The 24,467-nt window shown below is 41.5% G+C and overlaps 1 protein-coding gene across 3 annotated transcripts in view; it reads left to right on the forward strand.

Annotated features, from left to right (window-relative positions):
- Window positions 1-24,192, forward strand: part of rabep1 (rabaptin, RAB GTPase binding effector protein 1) — a 132,185-nt gene extending 107,993 nt beyond the window's left edge. For all 3 annotated transcript variants that reach the window (XM_073053859.1, XM_073053862.1, XM_073053861.1), the window contains 3 exons: window positions 5,928-6,026; window positions 18,112-18,228; window positions 21,987-24,192. In XM_073053859.1, the coding sequence (XP_072909960.1) occupies window positions 5,928-6,026; window positions 18,112-18,228; window positions 21,987-22,088 (318 nt within the window). In that variant the 3' untranslated portion in view covers window positions 22,089-24,192. The remainder of the gene's footprint in view (window positions 1-5,927; window positions 6,027-18,111; window positions 18,229-21,986) is intronic.
- Window positions 24,193-24,467: the final 275 nt, after the last annotated feature.

Consider the following 24,467-nt stretch of genomic DNA (forward strand, 5'->3'; position numbering starts at 1 on the left):
TGTCAAAGGCAGGTCGTGCCTTATGAGCCTGATTGAATTTTTTGAGGATGTGACTAAACACATTGATGAATGTAAAGCAGTAGATGTAGTGTATATGGATTTCAATAGGACATTTGACGAGGTACCCCATGCAAGGCTTATTGAGAAAGTAGGGAGGCATGTGATCCAAGGGGACATTGCTTTGTGGATCCAGAACTGGCTTGCCCACAGAAGGCAAAGAGAGGTTGTAGATAGGTCATATTCTGCATGGAGGTTGGTGACCAGTGGTGTGCCTCAGGGCTCTGTTCTGGGATCCCTACTCTTCGTGATTTTTTATAAATGACCTGGATGAAGAAGTGGAGGGATGGGTTAGTATGTTTGCTGACGACACAAAGGTTGGAGGTGTTGTGGATAGTGTCGAGGGCTGTCAGAGGTTACAGTGGGACATTGATAGGATGCAAAACTGGGCAGAGAAGTGGCAGATGGAGTTCAACTCAGATAAGTGTGAGGTGGTTCATTTTGGTAGGTTAAATATGATGGCAGAATATAGCATTAATGTTAAGACTCTAGGCAGTGTGGAGGATCAGAGGGATCTTGGGGTCCGAGAGGTAATGTTGCAGCTATATAGGATCCTGGTCAGACCCCACTTGGAGTATTGTGCTCAGTTCTGGTTGCTCACTACAGGAAGGATGTGAAAACTCATAGGACACTCAAAGCAGCCGCGCACGTTGACTTTGTGGTTAAGGCGATGTACGGTGTATTGGTCTTCATTAATTGTGGAATTGAATTTAGGAGCTGAGAGGTAATGTTGCAGCTATATAGGACCCTGGTCAGACCCCACTTGGAGTACTGTGCTCAGTTTTGGTTGCCTTACTACTGGAAGGATGTGGTAACCATAGAAAGGGTGCAGAGGAGATTTACAAGGATGTTGCCTGGATTGGGGAGCATGCCTTATGAGAATAGGTTGAGTGAACTTGGCCTTTTCTCCTTGGAGCGATGGAGGATGAGAGGTGACCTGATAGAGGTGTACAAGAAGATGAGAGGCATTGATCGTGTGGATAGTCAGAGTCTTTTTCCCAGGGTTGAAATGGCTAGCAAGAGAGGGCACAGTTTTAAGGTGCTTGGAAGTAGGTACAGAGGAGTTGACAAGGGTAAGTTTTTTATGCAGAGAGTGGTGAGTACGTGGAATGGGCTGCTGGCAACAGTGGTGGAGGTGGATACGACAGGGTCTTTTAAGAGACTCCTGGATAGGTACATGGAGCTTAGAAAAACAGAGGGCTATGGGTAACCCTAGGTAATTTCTAAGGTAAGGACATGTTCGGCACAGCTTTGTGGGCTGAAGGGCCTGTATTGTGCTGTAGTTTCTATCTCCAAGCCTGAATGCTGGAAACTGTAAAACTGCAAAACAATTCTGAAATGTCTTTGCTGCTCATTTTTTGCCAACTATCAGTGACAAAAGTTACTGCTTTGTGAACACAAACGCACACACAGAACTGATGCTATTTAACAACTGTTTGCTCTAAGCCTGGGATAGTGTCTAACAACCACACAAGTGCGCATGACTGATACTTCCTAATTAAGCAACATAGTGTCTCAAATAAATGAAAGGAATCCTGGCTATTTTCTGGATTCGTTTTTGCCTTCTGAGTTGTTCCAAATATACATAGTCCCAATTAACCAATGACCTAATTAACCGGAATCTACTGTATATGTATTTGGATAATAATTTCTTCACTTGGGCATGTGAAATTCCTGATGCTATCTTTTGGGTTTCCTGCTACCCTCTATTCTCAATGATCTGCATTTATTTAGGGTTAGGGTTAGAGACTTCCGAAGATTCACCGCAATGAAGGAATGTCTCCCTATCTCAGTCCAAAGCTGACTCATTATGAAACAATGATGCTGGACACCTCAGAATTGTCTTCCCTGCTTCTTGTCTGTCAAGCCTTTAAGAATTCTGTAAACTTTGATGTTATTTCTTTTATTCATCTGAACCTTGGAAAAAACAGGCTTAGTCTGCTGAGTTTCTCCTCTTAAAGCAAACCTGGAACAGTGTGGTGAGTTCCTGCCGTCCTGAGCACCAAGTGCAGCCTTTCTTCGCTAAGGAAGCAAAACTGTTCACATTACACCAGACGTGATCTAACTGAGGCTCTTCATAATTGCAATAAAACTTCCCAACTCCTACATTCAAATCGTCTTGTAATAAAGCCACCGTAGTATTTGTCCCCTTGATAGTTGTAGAAATAATTGTTCACTGCATCTGCATGTTAGCCGTAGACAACTTGTGTACAAGTACAGATAGTTCATCAATACTGTCCAGTTTATCTCTTCTACAATTAATTTGCTTTTTTGTAACATGTATCAAAGTAGATAACTTGGCATTTTACCACATTCCACATTCTCACATACTCAGATTTTACTTTTTTCCTTGAATTTTCAGGATATCCTTCTGTACATTCATCCCATTTGCTTCAGTATCATCAGCAAAGCCAGTTGCTGGTTAAGTCTTAGAAAGCTGTGCCCAAGCATCAAACCCTGCAGAACTGTACTAGTCTCAGCCAGATTAAGACTGATCTTTGTTCCCAATCTTTGCTCTATGTCCAATATTGAATTCTCATTTTTTATCAGTATACTACACTCTTCACTGTACTTTAACCTTGTTAATCAACTCGGTGTTAGCAAATACCTTTCGAAAATACGTTACAAAATTTTACTGGTCTCATCCTTGGAGAGATTATCATTGGTCTCCAGATTAAACAGAGTTTTTCTTTCATCCAATGCTGAGTATACTTTGTCCTATTATTATTTTCAATGTATTCTCTTGTATGCTTTGTAATAAATTCCTACGTTTTCTCATCTCTGTTGCTCCCTGTTCTCTTTTCCTCCTGTCATAAGTAGTGGGTCACACAATGTGTAGCTGTTAGCAGGATGCTAGTAAGTCTCGGGTGTTGGAGTTCGGAGTTCAATTCTGATATCATCCTCCCCATGGAATGTTTACTCTGGGTGCTCAGGTTTCTTCTCACAGTCCAGAGATCTACCAGTTGGTCATTGTAAATGTCCTGTGATGAGGCTAGGGTTGGAGCAGGGGTTGCTGGGGTGACATATCTCGAAGGGCTGAAAGGGTCTACATATTTATATGTAACTTTAAAAAAAAAACACTTGCTACTAGACTGCAGGAACTTTTCCAGAATCTACAGAACCTTGCAAGGTGACTGCCAAAGCAAACTATCTTAAAAACTCTTTTTCAGAACTTAAGGATACAAATCATTCAGTCATTAGATTTGACTGCTCAAGACTGTATTTTTAACCAGTACTGAGTTCTATTAATTACACATTCCCATTAAACTTTTCATTCCCCAACATATTTCTAACATACCTTGTGTGTCTTCTGTGAAGACATGCAAAGTAATTGTGCAATGCCACTGCCTTTGCCTTAATAAATCCCCTGCCCCTGTCTGAAGTGTCTTCGTCTAGCCTTGCTGGACTTGGCCTATGTATAAAAGTTCTTGCAGTCTATTTTAATGCTTCTATGTAGTCCATTTAATCTTCCTTTTATCAAGTTTTGGTACTCTTTTGAAATTGGATTATTATTGTCACATTTACCAAGGTACAATGAAAAGTTTACCTTGCAGTTCATACAGATCAAACAATTACACTGTGCATTGAGTTGAAACAAGATGTATCAATAACAATGCAGAATAAAGTGTTACAGCTACAGATAAAGTTCAAGTAAACAAAGTACAAGATCACATTGAGACAGATTGAGGTTGAGTCCATCTTAATATACTAGTGAACAATCTATTAGTCTTATTACAGCAGGATAGAATCTGTCCTTGAGCTTGTTTTCAGATTTTTATTTCCACTCAGCTAATGAATGAGGAGAGAAGAGGGAATGTCCAGGGTGGGTGTGATTCTTTAAATGGCTGTTTTACTGAGGCAGTGAAAAATAGACAGTGTCCATAAAAGGGAGGCTGGTCTCGATGATATGCTGAGCTGTGCCCACAACTGCATTTCTTGCAGTCACGGGCTGTGTAGTCACCATACCAAGCTGATATAGGATAGGATACTTTCTATGGTGCATTGATTAAAGTTGGTAATGGTTAATATGGACATGCTGAATTTCTTTCACCTCCTGAGGAAATAGAGGTGTTGGTCAGGGTTTTTTTGGCTGTAGTGTCTGTGCACTTGGACAAGCACAAGCTATTGTTGAAGTTAGACCATAAGACATGGGAGCAGAATTAGGTCATTTGGCTTATTGACTCTGCTTCACCATTCAATTATGGCTGATTTATTTTCCCCCTAAACCCCATTGTTCTGCCTTCTCCCCTTAACCTTTGGTACCTTACTAATCAAGAAGCTATCAACCTTCACAAAGTTATCAGTTTTGTCGTCCAGTTCATTGACATTTAATGTAAAAAGAAGTGGTTCCTACACCAACCACTGTAGAACACCACTAGTCACCGACAGTCAAACAAAAAAAGGCTTCCTTTATTCACACCCTTTGCTTTCTGCCAGTCAACCAATTCTTCTGTCTATACTGTAATCCCATGAGCTCTTATGTGACCCACATTCGCAGATGGTATGAAGATGGGTAGCATTGAGGAAGCAGGAAGTTTGCAGAAGATTTGGGACAGATTAGGAGAATAGGCAAAGAAATGGCAAATGGAATATCGTGTCAGGAAATGTTTGGTTGTGCACTTTGGTAGAAGGGAAAAAGTCATAGACTGTTTTCTAAATGAGCAAATTCAGAAATCAGAGGTACGAAGGAACTTGGGGAGTCTTCATGCAGGATTCCTTCAAGGTTAACTTGCAGGTTGAGTCTGTGTTCGAGAAGTCAAATGCAGTATTCACATTCATTTTGAGAGGACAAGAATATAAAAGAAAAGATGTAATGCTGAGGTTTTATAAGGTATCAGTCAGACTTCATTTGGAATACTGTGAGCAGTTTTGAACCCCTTGTGGAAAGGCCTTCCAAAAATACATGCAAACAATATCCACTGATTCTCCCTTGTCTATATGCCTGTTAATTCTATAAAGAATTCCAACAGATTTGTCAAGCAATATTTCCCTTCATGGAAACTCCAGTAATTTCGGCCTATTTTATCATGTGCCTACAAATACCCAGAGATCTCATCCTTATCAATGGATTCAACATTCTGCCAACCACTGTAGTCAATTTATAATTTCCTGTCTTTTGCCCCTTGCCTTTTAGAGTGGAGAGATGTTTGCAATTTTCTTGTCCTCTGGAACCATTCGAAAATCTAGTGATTTTAGGATTGTTATTAATGCCTCCACATTCTCTTCAGCTACCTCTGTTCACTCATAGGTTGAAACTCAACCTCAACATCATATGATGTAGACAGGAACATGTGCCCAATCTTCAGACAGCTGGTGTTACTGACAATGACTCCTTTGAATTAACACTCTTTTAATTACCCTTCTCAACTGTGAATGTATGATTTTTTAAAAAATTTCTGCTTGAGGCTTTAGGAGCAACTTTTTTGGTAATTTTTACATTACTCCTTCAAAAGCTAACTATTACCTGACCTCCATCACACTATTTAACATATTCTCCAGCTAACTTGCCAAGGCACCTGCAGTGGAACTCTTAACCTGGCACCTGGAACACTCAGAACCTGCCAGTTTTCACCAATAGCACCCCACTCCTTCCTCGTATCACATAGTGAATGGAAGCTGTTCTTTCATTGTGGTTGAATTAAAATGATGAAATTCCCCACCTAACAGAAGTTTGAGCCTCATTGCACACACTGTAAAGGTTCAGAAAGGCAGCTCAACACTAACTTCATAAAGACCGTTGGGGTACTCTCTCATACCCTTCCCTCGCATCCTTATTTTTTCTATGCTCACCAGCTCTTTAATGATAAAGTGTGCAGGAAGAATTTTCCACACAGTTCAGAGCTTGGTTTAAAATTAGCATTTGTTTCCAGTTGGAAGCCAGATTGCAAGAGAAGAGCAAGCACCTGGAGGATCTTGAAGAAATGAAGAACAACTTGGAGGAACAAGTGAAGAAGGAAGGTACTGCAAAGGTGAGTTCAGTGAATTCCAAGGGAGCCTGGAAGTTGGGAATGAGCTCTGCCATTTTGCAACCACCTTGCCATTGTGGTCAATAGATTGTTTCCATTTTATTTTGCCAATTATCTAGTTATGAGTTGTTTGTGCTTTCAGTTGAGAGCCTTCCATTTGATTCATTTCTCTCTGCTTCTTGGCTACCCTGCACAAGTGCCTGTCCTTCGCTGAACATTCTGTACTACATTTCTGTCTGCTGCAGCCGATGCCTCCAAAGCCAGCCCTAGTCATTTAGTTTAGTGATTGTTTACTATTAATTACAGTCACCAGGTGTGAAGCACCAAAGTTCCTCTATACCAACATTTAATATTTATTATCTAAAAAATCTTTTCATTTTACTTCCAAAATACCAAACTGCATGTCTCCCCATATCTCCCTCCCTTTGTCACTTCCCATCTCACGTAATCTGTTGCCTATCATGCTGCTGCTTTTCTTTCTTCCCGGAGCATTTCCCCTCCAGCTTTATTAGTTTTATTTGAAAAGAAAGTTGTAAATCCAAATTATTCATGTAAACCATGAACAGCTGCAGACTTAGTAGGTGATTTTAATTTTCTACATTTTGACTAGGGATCCCATACTGTAAAAATGACTAGGTGGGGTAGAGTTTGTCAAATGTGTTCAGGGAAGTAGAAGCTCCAATGAGGGTGCATGTGATACTTGATCTGCTGTTGGGGAATGAGAACAAGACAGAGGTTTGTATAGGGGAACACTTTTCACAATGCCATTAGTTTCAAAGTAAATATGCAAAAAGATGGGTCTGGTCCATGGGTTGAGATTTTAAATTGGAGAAAGGCCAATTTTGATGGTCTTAGAAATTATCTGGCAAGTGTGGATTGGGACAGGCTGTTTTCTGGCAAAAGTGTACTTGCTAAGTGGGAGGCCTTCAAAAGTAAACTTTTGAGAGTACGATGCTTTGTTGTATGGCCTGCCAGAATAAAAGGTAAAGATAACAAGTGTAGGGAACCTTGGTTTTCAAGAGATATGGAGGCCCTGCTTGAGAAGAAAAAGTGGTGCTTAGCAGGTATAGGCAGGTAGGAACAAATGAGGTACTTATGGAGTTATAAAAAAATGCAAGAAATCAGAAAGGAAAACGAGACATGAAATTGCCCTAGCAGACAAGGTGAGGAAGAATCCTAAGGGATTCTACAGATAGGTGAAAAGCAAAAGGATTGCAAATGATATAATTGGTCTTATGGAAGATCAGAATGGTAATCTATGTGTGGAGCCTGAAGAGATGGGGAGATCTTAATTTTTTTTTGCATTTGTATTTACTTAGGAAATAGACACAGAACCTATATAAGTGAGGCAAAGTGGCATCGACTTCATGGACCTAATACACATTACAGAGGAGGAGGTGTTTGCTGTTCTGAGACAAATTAGAGTGGATAAATTCCCTGGGCCTAACAAGGCCTTCCCTTGGACCCTATTGGAGACAAGTGCAGAAATTGCCAGGGCCCTAGCAGAGATATTTAAATCATCTTTAGCAACAGGAGAGGTACCAGAGGACGGAGAATACCCAATGTTGTTCTGATTTTTAAGCAAGCCTCTAAATATAAACCATGAAATTATAGGCCAGTAAGTGTGACATCAATAGTGGATCAGTTATTGGAAGGTATTCTAAGGGACTGAATATACAAGTATTTGGATAGACAAGGACTGATCAAGGATAGTTGCCATGGCTTTGTGCGTGGTAGGTCACATCTAGCCAATCTTAGAGAGCTTTTCAAGGAAGTTACCAGGCAAGTGGGTGAAGGTAAGATGGCAGATGTTGTCTACATGGAATTTAGCAAGACATTTGACAAGGTCCCACATATGAGGATGATCAGGAAGATTCATTTGCTCTGCATTCAAGATAAGGTTGTAAATTGGATTAGGCATTGGCTTTGTGGGAGAAACCAGAGAGTGGGAGTAGATGGTTGCCTCTCTGACTGGAAGCCTGTGATTAGTGGAGTGCTGCAGGGATCAGAGCTTGGTCCGTTGTTGTTTGTCATCTGTATCAACAACCTGGATGATAATGTGGTTAACTGGATCAGCAAATTTGCCGATAACACCAAGATTAGGGACAGCGAGGAAGTGCAACAGGATCTGGACCAGCTGGAAAAATGGCAGATAGAATGCAGACAAATGTAAGGTGTTGCTCTTTGGTAGGACCAACCAGGGTAGGTCTTACACAGTGAACGGTAGGGCACTGAGGAGAGCAGTAGAACAGAGGGATCTGGGAATAAAGGTCCATAATTCATTGGAAGTTGTGTCACAGGTTGATAGGATTGTAAACAAAGTTTTAAGTACATTAGCCTTCATATATCAAAGTACTGAGTACAGGAGATGGGATGTTATGTTGAAGTTGTATAAGACATTGGTGAGGCTTAACTTGGGAGTACTGTGTGCAGTCACCTACCTACACAAAAGATGCAAATAAGGTTTGAAAGAGAATAGAGAAAATTTACAAGAATGTTGCCGGGACTGGAGGACTTGAGTTATGGGGAATGATTGAATAGGTCAGGACTTTATTCCTTAGAGCGTAGAAGATTGAGAGGAGATTTGAGAGGTATAGATAGGGTAAATGCAAGCTGGCTTTTTCCACTATGGTTGGGTCATTCTACAAATAGAGGTGATGGATTAAGAGTGAAAGGTGAAAAATTTAAGGGGAACATGTGGGTAAACTTCACTTAGAGGGTCATGAGATTGTGGAGTGAGCTGCCAGCACAAGTGATGCATGCAAACTCGATTTCAACATTTAAGAGAAGTTTGGATAGGTACATGGATGGTAGGGGTATTGGAGGGCTTTGGAAGTAGGCAGTTTAAATGATTTTGCTGTGGACTAGATGGGCCAAAGAGCCAGTTTCTGTGTTGTGCTCTGAGGCAGTAGCCTAGTTTTTCAACCCAAAATAAATTCATGTTTTCTTGTTCTTTCTCCATACCCAGTCCCCTCTCGCTGACAGTATATCATCCTGAACCACATAATTCTTGTGGAACAACCTGGTGGACCCAGGTTCCATTGGCTTTATCCATCATCTTCCTGCTACTTGTGCTTTACAATGAAATGAAGATACAATTCTCCCTTCATTCCCACTAGATCATGTTATGGTTTTCTAAGTGCATTTAGACTGATTGTCAATTGCTGATACCCTGGAGCTCCGGGCCCGGAGGATTCAAATCTCTAAGCAACCATTCACAAATTGTCTGCCGGGTCAGGGTTAACCCTTTCTTTCCAGCAACCAATCCGAGTATTTATGTTTGTATTAACTGCTCTTAAAAGCACTTGGATCACAGAGAATCTGGATTCATTAATTGAATCCAAACCATTATTTTTTTTTACCCACAACCTGTGAACATGTCATTGCTTACTGTCCATGCTGACCTTTTCCAGAGCTTTGCACTGCAAATTCTGCAGTTCAGTTTCCTTGCCTGTCTCAATACTAAAGTGGTTTTTACCAAAATCACATGTGACAAGACTGTGACCGTCATCCTCCCTGACCTGACAGATGATCACACTGCCTGCTTCAATCTGCAGACGTTGGCTCTGTTAACTCTCCAGTTATATCTGGGGAATAACCCACAGCAATTTCAGTACCCATGCCCACGCTGGTAGCTTCGAGCCATCACTGTTTACAGTAGTAGAGTGACTGGAGGAAAATGTCCAGCATCTTCTAATCGTTACAGGCCATCTTCCCGCTATGGTTGCTCACGTCACAAATTTGTCTTTACAGTATTTACAAATCACTATGCTGACAGAATAAAATTAACTCTCTTGGAATTTATGGAGGGAAAAATTTGAAAAAGTTATTTGTTTAACTCTCATTTCTTGACATGCATAAGATAATCAGGCTTCACGTTATGGATAAACAAGATACATTTGTTTTCTATGCCTGCAGCCACCCAGTAGTGCTAGATCCATGTTACGGTAGAACTGTTTCCATTAGTACAAATTAAAATGAAAGGCCTGTATCTTGAATGTATAGACATTAAGAAAGAAGATGCGCTAGAGTCTTTGAAAGGTATTAAGTCAGATAAGTCACCGGGACCGGATGAAATATAGCCCAAGCTACTGTGGGAAGCAAGGGAGGAGATGGTGAGCCTCTGGCATTACTTTTTGCATCGTCATTGGGGATGGGAGAATTACCAGAGGATTGGAAGCTTGCTAACATTGTTCCTTTGTTCAAGAAAGGCAGCAGAGATAACCCAGGACATTACAGTCCGGTAAGTCTTACTTCAGTGTTAGAGAAGTTGTTAAGGAAAGATCCTGAGAGGCAGATTTATGAGCATTTGGAAAGAAAAAAATCAGATTAGGGATAGTCAGCATGGCTTTATCAAGGGCAGGTCATGCCTTACGAACCTGATTGAATTCTTTGAAGATGTTACAAAACGCGTTGAAGGTAGAGCAGTGGATGTAGTGTATAGGGATTTCAGTAAGGCATTTGATAAAGTTCCCCATTCAAGGCTCATTCAGAAAGTAACGAAGCATGGGATCTAGGGAGATCTTGCTTTGCGGATCCAGAACTGGCTTGCCCACAGAAGGCAAAGAGTGGTTGTAGACGGGTCATATTCTGCATGGAGGACGGTGACCAGTGGTGTGCTCAGGGATCTGTTCTGGGACCCTTGCTCTGTGATTTTTATAAATGACCGGGATGAGGAAGTGGAGGGATGGGTTAGTTTTAAGGTGCTTGGAAGTACAGTGGCATGCAAAAGTTTGGGCACCCCTGGTCAAAATTTCTGTAACTGTGAATAGTTAAGTGAGTAGAAGATGAACAGATCTCCAAAAGTCATAAAGTTAAAGATGAAACATTCATTTCAACATTTTAAGCAAGATTAGTGTATTATTTTTGTTTTGCTCAATTTTAGAGTGGGGGAGAAAAAGGAAAGCAGCACCATGCAAAAGTTTGGGCACCCCAAGAGATTTGAGCTCTCAGATAACTTTTACCAAGGTCTCAGACCTTAATTAGCTTGTTAGGGCTATGGCTTGATCAAAACCATAGTTAGGAAAGGCCTAACTATGCAAATAGTTAGGTGATGCAAATTTTGAAGCTTTATAAATACCCTGACTCCTCAAACTTTGACCCAACAATCAGCAACCATGGGCTCCTCTAAGCAGCTGCCTAGCATTCTGAAAATTAAAATAAATGTTGCCTGCTTTGTAGATAGATAAAGCTTTGTAGAAGATAGCAAAGTGTTTTCAGGTAGCCGTTTCCTCAGTTCATAATGTAATTAAGAAATGGCAGTTAACAGGAATGGTTGAGGTCAAGTTGAGGTCTGGAAACTTTCCAAGAAAACTTTCCAAAAGTATTGCTCCTAGGATCGCTAGAAAGGCAAATCAAAACCCTAATTTGACTGCAAAAGACCTTCAGGAAGATTTAGCAGACTCTGGAGTGGTGGTGCACTGTTCTACTGTGCAGCGACACCTGCACAAATATGACATTCATGGAAGAGTCATCAGAAGAAAACCTTTCCTGTGCCCTCACCACAAAATTCAGCATCATAAGTTTGCAAAGGAACATTCTCTAGTCCTGTGGACTGATGAAGTTAAAATAAAACTTTTCGGCCACAACGAGCAAAGGTATGTTTGGTGGAAAAAGGGTGCAGAATTTCATGAAAAGAACACCTCTCCAACTGTTAAAGCACGGGGGTGGATCGATCATGCTTTGGGCTTGTATTGCAGTCAGTGGCATGGGGAACATTTCACTAGTAGAGAGAAGAATGAATTCAATTAAATACCAGCAAATTCTAGAAGCAAACATCACACCATCTGTAAAAAAGCTGAAGATGAAAAGAGGATGGCTTCTACAACAGGATAATGATCCTAAACACACCTCAAAATCCACAATGGACTACCTCAAGAGGCACAAGCTGAAGGTTTTGCCGTGGCCCTCGCAGTCCCCCGACCTAAACATCATCGAAAATCTGTGGATAGACCTCAAAAGAGCAGTGCATGCAAGGTGGCCCAAGAATTTCACAAAACTAGAAGCCTTTTGCAAGGAAGAACTGGTGAAAATCTCCCAAACAAGAATTGAAAGACTCTTAGCTGGCTACAGAAAGCGTTTACAAGCTGTGATTTTTGCCAAATGAGGTGTTACTAAGTACTGACCATGCAAGGTGCCCAAAGTTTTGCTTCGGGCCCTTTTCCTTTTTTGTTATTTTGAAACTGTAAAAGATGGAAATAAAGTAATCTTGCTTGAAATATTAAAGGTGGGGGTGCCCAAACTTGTGCATGCCACTGTTGGTACAAGGGGGATGTCAGAGGTACAGAGTGGTGAGTGCATGGAATGCACTGGCAGCGATAGTGGTAGATGCGGATACAATAGGATCTTTTAAGAGACTCTTAGATAGGTACACGGAGCTTGGTAAAATAGAGGGCTATGCGGTAGTGAAATTCTAGGCTAGATTACATGGTCGGCAGAACATTGTGGGCTGAAGGGCCTGTAATGAGCTGTAGATTTCTATTTTTTATACTCCCAAGTCTGATCTGACCTATGCCTTAAAGCCTCAGCATCATATACTTGCTCTTATATTTTAGTCCTCTCGAAATGAATGCTAACATTGCATTTTCCTTTCTCACCACGGACTCAACCTGCAAGTTAACCTTTAGGGAATCATGTTCAAGGACTCCCAAGTCCCTTTGCACCTCCTATTCCCCATTTAGAATAGACAATAGGTGCAGAAGTAGACCATTCGGCCCTTCGAGCCTGCACTGCCATTTTGAGATCATGGCTGATCATCTACTATCAATACCCGGTTCCTGCCTTGTCCCCATATCTCTTGATTCCCCTATCCATAAGATACCTATCTAGCTCCTTCTTGAAAGCATCCAGAGAATTGGCCTCCACTGCCTTCCGAGGCAGTGCATTCCAGACCCCCACAACTCTCTGAGAGAAGAAGTTTTTCCTTAACTCTGTCCTAAATGACCTACCCCTTATTCTCAAACCATGCCCTCTGGTACTGGACTCTCCCAGCATCTGGAACATATTTCCTGCTTCTATCTTGTCCAATCCCTTAATAATCTTATATGTTTCTATCAGATCCCCTCTCAATCTCCTTAATTCCAGCATGTACAAGCCCAGTCTCTCTAACCTCTCTGCGTAAGACAGTCCAGACACCCCAGGAATTAACCTCATGAATCTACGCTGCACTTCCTCTACAGCCAGGATGTCCTTCCTTAACCCTGGAGACCAAAACTGTACACAATACTCCAGGTGTGGTCTCACCAGGGCTCTGTACAAATGCAAGAGGATTTCCTTGCTCTTGTACTCAATTCCCTTTGTAATAAAGACCTTCTTCACTGCCTGCTGCACTTGCTCATTCACCTTCAGTGACTGATGAACAAGGACTCCTAGATCTCTTTGTATTTCTCCCTTACCTAACTCTACACCGTTCAGATAATAATCTGCCTTCCTGTTCTTACTCCCAAAGTGGATAACCTCACACTTATTCACATTAAACGTCATCTGCCAAGTATCTGCCCACTCATCCAGCCTATCCAAGTCACCCTGAATTCTCCTAACATCCTCATCACATGTCACACTGCCACCCAGCTTAGTATCATCAGCAAATTTGCTGATGTTATTCACAATGCCTTCATCTAAATCGTTGACGTAAATTGTAAACAGCTGTGGTCCCAATACCGAGCCCTGTGGCACCCCACTAGTCACCACCTGCCATTCTGAGAAACACCCATTCACCGCTACCCTTTGCTTTCTATCTGCCAACCAGTTTTCTATCCATGTCAATGTCTTCCCCCCCGATGCCCTGAGCTTTGATTTTACCCACCAATCTCCTATGTGGGACCTTATCAAATGCCTTCTGAAAATCGAGGTACACTACATCCACTGGATCTCCCCCGTCTAACTTCCTGGTTACATCCTTGAAAAACTCCCAACAGATTTGTCAAGTATGATTTACCCTTGGTAAATCCATGCTGGCTCGGCCCAATCCTATCACTGCTATCTTGATATGCCATTATTTCATCCTTAATAATGGACTCTAGCATCATTCCCCACCACCGATGTCAGGCTGACAGGTCAATAGTTCTCTGATTTCTCCCTCCCTCCTTTCTTAAAAAGTGGGATAACATTAGCCATTCTCCAATCCTCAGGAACTGATCCTGAATCTAAGGAACATTGGAAAATGATTACCAATGCGTCCGCAATTTCCAGGGCCACCTCCTTTAGTACCCTAGGATACAGACCATCTGGACCTGTAGAGTACATTCTTTAAACTATGTGAGTGTAGTTTGTGGGAAGATGCTGCAGGATTTCAGGGGGTTATAAAGAAGCTCTGTGAATTGGGGAGATGGAACATGATGCCAAAAATGTGTGGTATTAAACTTTGGTAAGACCCAATATAAAATATTAATGAGAGATGGAAAGGTGATAGGTATTCAAGAAGACTGAAGTATCTGTATACAAACTGCTGAAAGGTAACAGGCATGTACAGGAAGTAATTAGGAAGGCACAATGTGATGGCACTTATAGTAGGGGTTTGAGACCAAAATGGAAAAAATCCTACTCCAATTACATGCTGTGAATAAACCTGCGGTACTGTGCCTGGCCTATCCCTACTTGTGATAGAGGGAGTTCAACACGTATTTGCCTCAGTGATTCTCCTGTGCAGAGATTAGACAGGCTGAGCCAATGATTTCCTACAGTTTAGTAATATCAGGGATGTAGGGATGATGTTTCCCTTGACTGAAGCATTTAGAGTCAGAAGTCACAATCTCAAAATGAAAGGACTGGGATGAGGAGAAATTTCCTGACTGATTGCCGGTGAATCTTTCGAGTTATCTGCTGGAGGACTGAAGACCTGGCCACTCAGTATATTCAAGAGGGAGGCTGATAGGTTGGATATTTCCTAAAGTAATCCAATCTTTGGATTATAGCCTTCTCAATCCACATATTTACAGCACAGATGAATGGTGTTTTCAGATCCCATTAGGAATGGCGCACTGAATGCATTACGCATTCCAGTTCAGCTACATGGTAAATAATTGTATTACATAGAACTGTTTCTTAGCAGTAACATAGTCTATTTATGGTATTTAGGCTATTTATGGAATAGTAGAGTGAAGGAGCCATGGGTGACAAGTGAAGTGGAAAATCTAGTCAGGTGGAAGAAGGCAGCATACATGAGGTTTAGGAAGCAAGGATCAGATGGGTCTATTGAGGAATATAGGGTAGCAAAAAAGGAGCTTAAGAAGGGGCTGAGAAGAGCAAAAAGGGGGCATGAGAAGGCCTTGGAAAGTAGGGTAAAGGAAAACCCCAAGGCATTCTTCAATTATGTGAAGAACAAAAGGATGACAGGAGTAAAGGTAGGACCGATTAGAGATAAAAGTGAGAAGATGTGCCTGGAGGCTGTGGAAGTGAGCGAGGTCCTCAATGAATACTTCTCTTCAGTATTCACCAATGAGAGGGAACTTGATGATGGTGAGGACAATATGAGTGAGGTTGATGTTCTGAAGCATGTTGATATTAAGGGAGAGGAGGTGTTGGAGTTGTTAAAATACATTAGGATGGATAAATCCTTGGGGCCTGACGGAATATTCCCCAGGCTGTTCCACGAGGCAAGGGAAGAGATTGCTGAACCTCTGGCTAGGATCTTTATGTCCTCGTTGTCCACGGGAATGGTACCGGAGGATTGGAGGGAGGCGAATGTTGTCCCCTTGTTCCAAAAAGATAGTAGGGATAGTCCAGGTAATTATAGACCAGTGAGCCTCACTTCTCTGGTGGGAAAGCTGTTGGAAAAGATTCTTAGAGATAGGATCTATGGGCATTTAGAGAATCATGGTCTGATCAGGGACAGTCAGCATGGCTTTGTGAAGGGCAGATCGTGCCTAACAAGCCTGATAGAGTTCTTTGAGGAGTTGACGAGGCATATAGATGAGGGTAGTGCAGTGGATGTGATCTACATGGATTTTAGTAAGGCATTTGACAAGGTTTCACACGGTAGGCTTATTCAGAAAGTCAGAAGGCATGGAATACAGGGAAGTTTGGCCAGGTGGATTCAGAATTGGCTTGCCTACAGAAGGCAGAGGGTCGTGGTGGAGGGAGTACATTCAGATTGGAGGGTTGTGACTAGTGGTGTCCCACAAGGATTTGTTCTGGGACCTCTACATTTTGTGATTTTTATTAACGACCTGGATGAGGGGGTAGAAGGGTGGGTTGGCAAGTTTGCAGATGACAGAAAGGTTGGTGGTGTTGTAGATAGTGTAGAGGATTGTCGAAGATTGCAGAGAGACATTGATAGGATGCAGAAGTGGGCTGAGAAGTGGCAGATGGAGTTCAACCTGGAGAAGTGTGAGGTGGTACACTTTGGAAGGACAAACTCCAAGGCAGAGTACAAAGTAAATGGCAGCATACTTAGTAGTGTGGAGGAGCAGAGGGATCTGGGGGTACATGTCCACAGATCCCTGAAAGTTGCCCCACAGGTAGATAGAGTAGTTAAGAAAGCTTATGGGCTGTTGGCTTTCATAAGTCGAGGGATAGAGTTTAAGAGATGCAATGTAATGATGCAGCTCTATAAAACTCTAGTTAGGCCACACTTGGAGTACTGTGTCCAGTTCTGGTTGCCTCACTATAGGAAGGATGTGGAAGCATTGGAAAGGGTACAGAGGAGATTTACCAGGATGCTGCCTGGTTTAGAGAGTATGGATTATGATCAGAGATTAAGGGAGCTAGGGCTTTACTCTTTGGAGAGAAGGAGGATGAGAGGAGACATGATAGAGGTGTACAAGATGTTAAGAGGAATAGACAGAGTAGACAGCCAGCGCCTCTTCCCCAGGGCACCACTGCTCAGTACAAGAGGACATGGCTTTAAGGTAAGGGGAGGGAAGTTCAAAGGGGGATATTAGAGGAAGGTTTTTCACTCAGAGTGGTTGCTGCATGGAATGCACTGCCTGAGTCAGTGGTGGAGGCAGATACACGAGTGAAGTTTAAGAGACTGTTAGACAGGTATATGGAGGAATTTAAGGTGGGGAGTTATATGGGAGGCAGTGTTTGAGGGTCGGCACAACATTGTGGGCTGAAGGGCCTGTAATGTGCTGTACTATTCTATGTTCTGTGTTCTATTTGACACTTCCAGTCCAGATGGTGCTGAGCTGTGATGTTTTTCAAGATCGTGGCTCAGACTGAGTTATTGCTTAGATTTGTAGGTATAGGTTTGGCACCGTGCAGGGAGTGAGGGGCCAGGTTAGCATTTAGGGACGGCGTAAGGGAGAGTTAGAGATCAGGGGCAGTAAATTACGAGTTGGGCAGAAGCTGAGGTTTGACCTGCTGCTGTGACATGGACTCTGACTCCGAAGTCATGGTCGAACTTACAGATTTCTAGAGTTGAAGGTTAGTGATCAGATCCCCAGGTGCTGAGGAGACCAGCAATCCCCCAGGTCAAGCCTGTGATCAATGAGTCCTGGGGGTGATGCCCATCGGCAGGCAGAACTGAAGGCTACAGTCCTGAGGTGGAGACCCAAAGGTCGAACCCATCTTCAGTGAGTCCTGGGGTTGATGCCCATCGGTGGGCAGAACTGAAGGCTGCAGTCCTGAAGTAGAGGCCCAAAGGTCAAAAACCCTGGGTCTGCTCATCTGGAGGTTAGTGGTCCAGTATCTGAATCGAGGCCAGGGGCTGGAGGTCAGAGGCCTGATGTCTGGGACCAAGGACTGAGGGTGGGAAAGGGGTCTGCTTTGCTTTTGTTGTTGCTGTTTATATTGTTCTGCTGAACACTGGGCATGCTCTGTTGCCAACGGATTGTGTGGTGGCACTTGCGGTCTGCTTCCAGCACATCCTTGTACGTGTTGTTGACTATATGTTTTGATGTACATGTGATAAATTTGAATCTGTTCGTGTGTTTACTTAACGATTAGTTTTTAGCAAATAAAACAATGATATTCTGCTTTTCAGTGAGAGGATTTTACTGCATGCACAGTGCATTTGCTGGCGATTAAATCATTGAGCCTCTGAGCTACAGACAGCCAAGGTTTACCAGCAAAAGAAGCTCCATAATACACTGGGCAATAATGGTAAAAATCCAAAATAAAAACCTAGGGTTTTTCTCTTGTATTTCAGACCAGTCTAGAGCAGCTGCTGTATGAGGAGAAAAACAAAGGTCAGAGGCTGCAGACTGAACTGGATGTCAGTGAGCAAGTGCAGAGAGATTTTGTTAAACTCTCCCAAACTTTGCAGGTAAGAAATTAATTTTCAAGTGTGTAGTAAGATTGAGCCAATCCAGCATGTGAGGTGAATTGGTTCCGTGCCTGGTCTTGGGCCTTGAATACCATTATTTTAGTGAGATTTCTTGTTCTCAGATTAATTTAGAGATGTTAACCTAACAGCATTTGCTATGAAGTTCGAGCACCTTTTTGTTTTTGGTTTAACATTGTTACCCAATGTTCCACAGTCTCACCAGACTTTTATGAACATTTTTATGAACAGACTTTCAGCACATTTATGAAGATGGGTGTCAACAGATAATGAGCCATCTTCCTGAAGAAGAGTCTCAGCCCAAAACATTAACTCTTTTGTTCCATAGAAAATTAATTTGGTTCCATAGATGCTGCCTGGCCTGCTGAGTTCCTCCAGCATTTTGTGTGTGTTGCTTTGGGTTTCCAGCATCTGCAGATTTTCTTCTGTTTGTCTTCCTTTTCTATCCTGCAACTCTCACTTCCTCCATTAGAATCTTTACTCCAAAGTTTCAATTTAGTTTAGTTCTCAAACAGCATGCTTCCCTTTTGGCTTGTTTTTATCCCCCTGTATCTTCACTTTCTTAAAGTAGTATTTCAAACAGTTTGCCACTCAGTTTCCTAGGACTCAGAAATAATACTTTCCTCCTTTCCTGCTGCCTTTACCTTGGAAGTCTGGTGCTGCTTAGCTCTAAGCATGACTTGATTTCTCTCCTCTCTGACTTGGCAGTTTAAAGGCAGAAGGTTCATTCAGTTAATGTTACTGAGAACATTAGAAAAGTTTTGACAAAGACAGGCCATTCAGCCCAACGAAGCTTGCTAATTTCCTATTCACATTGTGTGTTGAAATAACTATTGAGTTTAGATTTGAAAGTCTGTAAGGTACTACTCTCAACTACACAACTAGGTAGTTTTTTCCATGTGTTCACAACTCGCTGTGTGAAGAAATGCTTCCTGATGTTAGTCTGAAACCTCCCTTTAACCAGTCTCCAACTATGGCCCCATGTCCTTGACACATTAATTTTGAAGTAGCAGCTGGCATCCACCTTAATGATTTTGAACGCTTCTATCATGTCTCCTCTCATTCTGTGTCTACTTAGGCTAAAAAGATTTATTCTTTAAATCTTTCTTCATAGCTCATACCCTGCAGACTGAATGAGTCTATAGTCACCCTTCTCTGAACTCTCCAGTGCCTTCACAACTCTCACAAAATATGGAAACTAAAATTGTATACAGTACTCGAGGTGTGGCCTCACAAGCGCATTATAAAGCTTAAGGAGAACATCTCTGGACTTGAGCTCCACTGAACGCATTATATTTCCAAAATTTATCGCCCCACTGTTATTCCTAGTACACTTACAGTGGCAAGCAAAAGTTTGGGCACCCCTGATCAAGATTTCTGTTACTGTGAATAGTTAAGTGAGTAGATGATGAACTGATCTCCAGAAGTCATAAAGTTAAAGATGAAACATTCTTTTCAACATTTTATGCAAGATTAGTGTATTATTTTTGTTTTGTACAATTTTAGAGTGGGGGAAAAAAAAGGAAAGGAGCACCATGCAAAAGTTTTGGCACCCCAAGAGATTTGAGATCTCAGATAACCTCACCAAGGTCTCAGACTTTAATTAGCTTGTTAGGGCTATGGCTTATTCAGTCATCGTTAGGAAAGGCCACGTGATGCAAATTTCAAAGCTTTATAAATACCCTGACTCCTCCAACCTTGTCCCAACAATCAGCAGCCATGGGCTCCGCTAAGCAGCTGCCTAGCACTCTGAAAATTAAAATAAATGATGTCCATAAAGCAGGAGAAGGCTATAAGAAGATAGCAAAGTGTTTTCAGGTAGTCGTTTCCTCAGTTCGTAATGTAATTAAGAAGTCAGTTAACATGAACGGTGGAGGTCAAGTTGAGGTCTGGGAGACCAAGAAAACTTTCCAAGAGAATTGCTTGTAGGATTGGTAGAAAGGCAAATCAAAACCCTCGTTTGACTGCAAAAGACCTTCAGGAAGATTTAGCAGACTCTGGAGTGGTGGTGCACTGTTGTATTGTGCAGCGACACCTGCACAAATATGACCTTCATGGAAGAGTCATCAGAAGAAAACTTTTCCTGTGCCCTCACCACAAAATTCAGCATCAGAAGTTTGCAAAGGAACATCTAAACAAGCCTGATGCATTTTGGAAACAAGTCCTGTGGACTGATGAAGTTAAAATAAAACTTTTTGGCCACAGTGAGCAAGGTATGTTTGGAGGGAAAAAAAGGTGCAGAATTTCATGAAAAGAACATCTCTCCAACTGTTAAGCACGGGGGTTGATCGATCATGCTTTGGGCTTGTGTTGCAGCCAGTGGCACGGGGAACATTTCACTGGTAGAGGGAAGAATGAATTCAATTAAATACCAGCAAATTCTGGAAGCAAACGTCACACCGTCTGTAAAAACAAAAAGCGGAAGATGAAAAGAGGATGGTTTCTACAACAGGATAATGATAATGATCCTAAAATGATCCTAAACACACCTCAAAATCGACAATGGACTACCTCAAGCTGGAGGTTTTGCCATGGCCCTCACAGTCCCCCGACCTAAACATCATCAAAAATCTGTGGATAGACCTCAAAAGAGCAGTGCATGCAAGACGGCCCAAGAATCTCACAGAACTAGAAGCCTTTTGCAAGGAAGAATGGGTGAAAATCCCCTAAACAAGAATTGAAAGACTCTCAGCTGGCAACAGAAAGCGTTTACAAGCTGTGATACTTGCCAAAGGGGGTGTTACTAAGTACTGACCATGCAAGGTGCCCAAAGTTTTGCTTTGGACCCTTTTCCTTTTTTTGTTATTTTGAAACTGTAAAAGATGGAAATAAAGTAATCTTGCTTAAAATATTAAAGGTGTGTGTCATCTTTAACTTTATGCCTTTTGGAAATCAGGTCATCTTTTAGTTGCTTAGCTATTCGCAGTAACAGAAGTTTTGACCGGGGTGCCCAAACTTTTGCATGCCACTGTTAACTTTATTTTGCTACTGAAGTATTGCAAAAAAAATCTCTTAGTCAGCCTTAGCATTATCAGCAAAATCCTTCGCAACCTTTCTTTTGGCAATCTGAATTTCCCTCTTGATCATAGCTCTCATATTTTCATATACCCTACAGTCAACATTGTTACTATTTTCTCTGTACAGCTGTCTTTTCAATAATTTTTATGTAAATCTTTATTTATCTATATAGTTGATGTTTTGTTTTTATTGCTTCTCCTTACCTTGGGTAGAACATTTCTTGTACTGCGTGTATTGCCTCTTAAATCAACCTTGTTCTTCCTCAGCTGACTCAGTGTCAAGCAGTTCCTTCCACTTTACCTCCTGAGAACTCTCAGGCACTTGCTGCTTGGTTAGCTTGCCCCACAAGGAGGGCAGAGGGGAAGCTACAGTTTGTTATCAGTAACCCTCACTGGAAGGGCTGTTTTTCACACGGGAAGAATGACCATTTGATGAGATACCATTCTACTTCAACCAGCACAATCACACACTCTCCCCCAAAGGTATTTGCTTTAAGTGGAGGAATAGAGCAATGGGAAGACATGGCTGTTAAAATTGATTGCTGAATTATGCACCCTGGGTTGATCGGTTTCTCTGCCAGTCTGTGTTAACAGACTTGAAACTGCAGGGCCTTGGAGTTGAAACTGGGGAGTTGAACAGTTTGGAAGGTGTGATATGTTTGTGTGATCGTGAGTAAATTACCAGAAGTAGTTACAATAAGCCCTTTTTCCTTCCCCCAAAAGGTGCAGTTGGAGCGGATTCGTCAGGCTGAAACGCTGGAGAATATCCGTGCAATCCTCAACGACACAAAACTGACAGATATTAACCAGCTTCCAGAGACATGACATTAAACCCTGGCAATTTCAAGGCTACAACGGTTTTTACTAGACCAGACACTTGTCTTTGTAGAAACATTTTAATTCTTATTTAACTCTGAGGGAACAGAGTCCATGGATTAATAGTGTGCAGTAACTGAGGTGTAAATGTTTCTAGATTGACTTTGACTGCAGTTAGAACTTCCCAATCCGTGAAATTCTAAAGGGGAACACTATTGAAATTTTAAATTTAAAATATAATGCAATCGCCTTAAGTGTATGCTGTGCTTAAATGTTGAAAAATCATTGATACAAGAATTCTCATTCAATGGGGTTGACATGTCTAACTTTTCTTCTGCTTTTAATACAATTGATAGAATCTATTTGTGTTTTGTGTATGTACACTAAAACAGCATCACCCTAAAATGTCAAGCTCACTTGTTCATGCTCAGAATGGTAAACGTATGTTTAACAAGTCACCTTTTAATGGTACTGATGCCAGAATCTGCTGGAATATATAATCCTACCAACCCTTCCTGGCATCCAACGCCTTGATTGCAATCATTATTTATTGCCCTCATGTTCCCTGCTGGTTTTTACAGTACACCTTTATGTAGTGAACTCAGTCCAAGTTAAGTGATAGGGATATTGGAACAAAATCCAGATAACTGATCATCGTCATCTTAAAAACTGTTGACAGAAGGGAGAGACTGTTGATGCAGCTTTACATTGAAGATAAAGAAAGGTTGGTCCATTTTAAAGTCAACTAAAATTCTCTGATTTCTTATTTCCAAACAAAATGCATTCTAAACTGAAACTTATAAAATTTAAAATTAAATGCTACCAATTGAAACCAGAATTGCATTGGAATCAGCTGATTATGTTGGTATCTGAGATATGAAGCCATTTCGGAATGTGTTAACACATAAAAGCTCACTCTGTTCTGTCTTTTAAAGAGTGAAACTGGAGATGTGGATTACATTTGGAGTGCCCTGATGATTTTATAACCTTATTGTCCCCATTGTTCCTATATGTAAGCTGATGTAGCTTTCCACCATACTTCTGGCTGCATTTGAAAGTTTCAAGCAATTACCATTTGAACTTTATCCATCCAAGGATTCTGTTAACTTGGTCACCTGTGGTCCTGGAGTAGCTTTGGTGCCCCAGACATTCAGTTCCAACTGCAATAAGGTGAAAAGAGTAACTGAACCATGTTCTTTAGCACAGTTCATAGCATTGGTGAAGCTGTGGCTCTGGGTCAAGCATAGTGCTGTGATTGGCTGAGATGTTCTCAGCAGTGGTACTGCACTCTTACCAGTGTGTCAGCCACAGTGAATGATGAGCTTGCACATAATCCCATTCAATCATGTTTCAGAGGTTCAGCCTACAACACGCGGTTTGCAAATTCAGAAATTTGGAGAAGATGACCGACCGTTATTTAAGAAAATAATTATGCATTGTTTTAACACTTGTATCTATGAACTTTTCATGAGCCTGTTAAAACTGAATATTTACCATAACTTTAGGTTCCTTAGGTATCCCTCAGCACCTGCATTTAAATAGAAACCCAGTACAGTATTAAAAAATTAGATGCCTTGGTCTTTCGGACTTCAAGCCTGATTTAACTATGGTGTGTGTGACCTGCCTGGCTAATGGAACCAGAAGACACTGTCTACAGTTTTTTTAAAAATTTATATGTATATATAGTTCCTCTTGCCCAAATTGACTTTAAAAGCTGATTTAAAAGATCGATCAGCTGTTGCTGATTAAATGTTAAATCCTGGCAGTTATAAGAATAGTACAGAGCAAGAGTGGAGAGGGAAAGGGGTGATAAGTTTCACATTCCTTTGTCCATTGTTGGAACTATCATGTGCAGTTTCCCTATATGATAGCATGTCTGTATTTATTTAGTCCAGTGGTGTAACCACATTTTAACTGCCTATGCCTCCCAATAAGAAGCTTCTCAGACACTTTGATACACAAGCCACGTCTTACTGACACAAATCATCTGTGTCCTGTTTAAGTGTGGATGTACAATTCTGCTGTTTACAGACTTAAAATGTAACCAATTTAACTATACTGAAGGTGTCTTTATGAAGAAAGTGTTTAAATAAAATAAAAGCTGCTGGAGTAATCACTTGTGATACGTCTGATGCACGGGTCACTCTAACCCTATCCTCCTCTGACATTATCTTTCTTCACAAAAGTAGTAACCTATCACCAGATTATGTTATAGTATTTTGGCTTAAAGAAAGGAATATCTGACAGTTCAGAATTCCACAGTGTTATGTCTTCAGGCATGACAGGGAGAAGCTGATGGGGATTTCAGCTTCTCTGTGTTAACAGAGATTGCTTTAGTGTGAAAAGTGTTGAGGGAGGAACAGTTTTAAAATTTGTCCAGGGGAATTT

The sequence above is a fragment of the Hemitrygon akajei genome, chromosome 8 (genome assembly GCF_048418815.1).
Source record: "Hemitrygon akajei chromosome 8, sHemAka1.3, whole genome shotgun sequence".
In the NCBI taxonomy this organism is placed as follows: Eukaryota; Metazoa; Chordata; class Chondrichthyes; order Myliobatiformes; family Dasyatidae; genus Hemitrygon; species Hemitrygon akajei.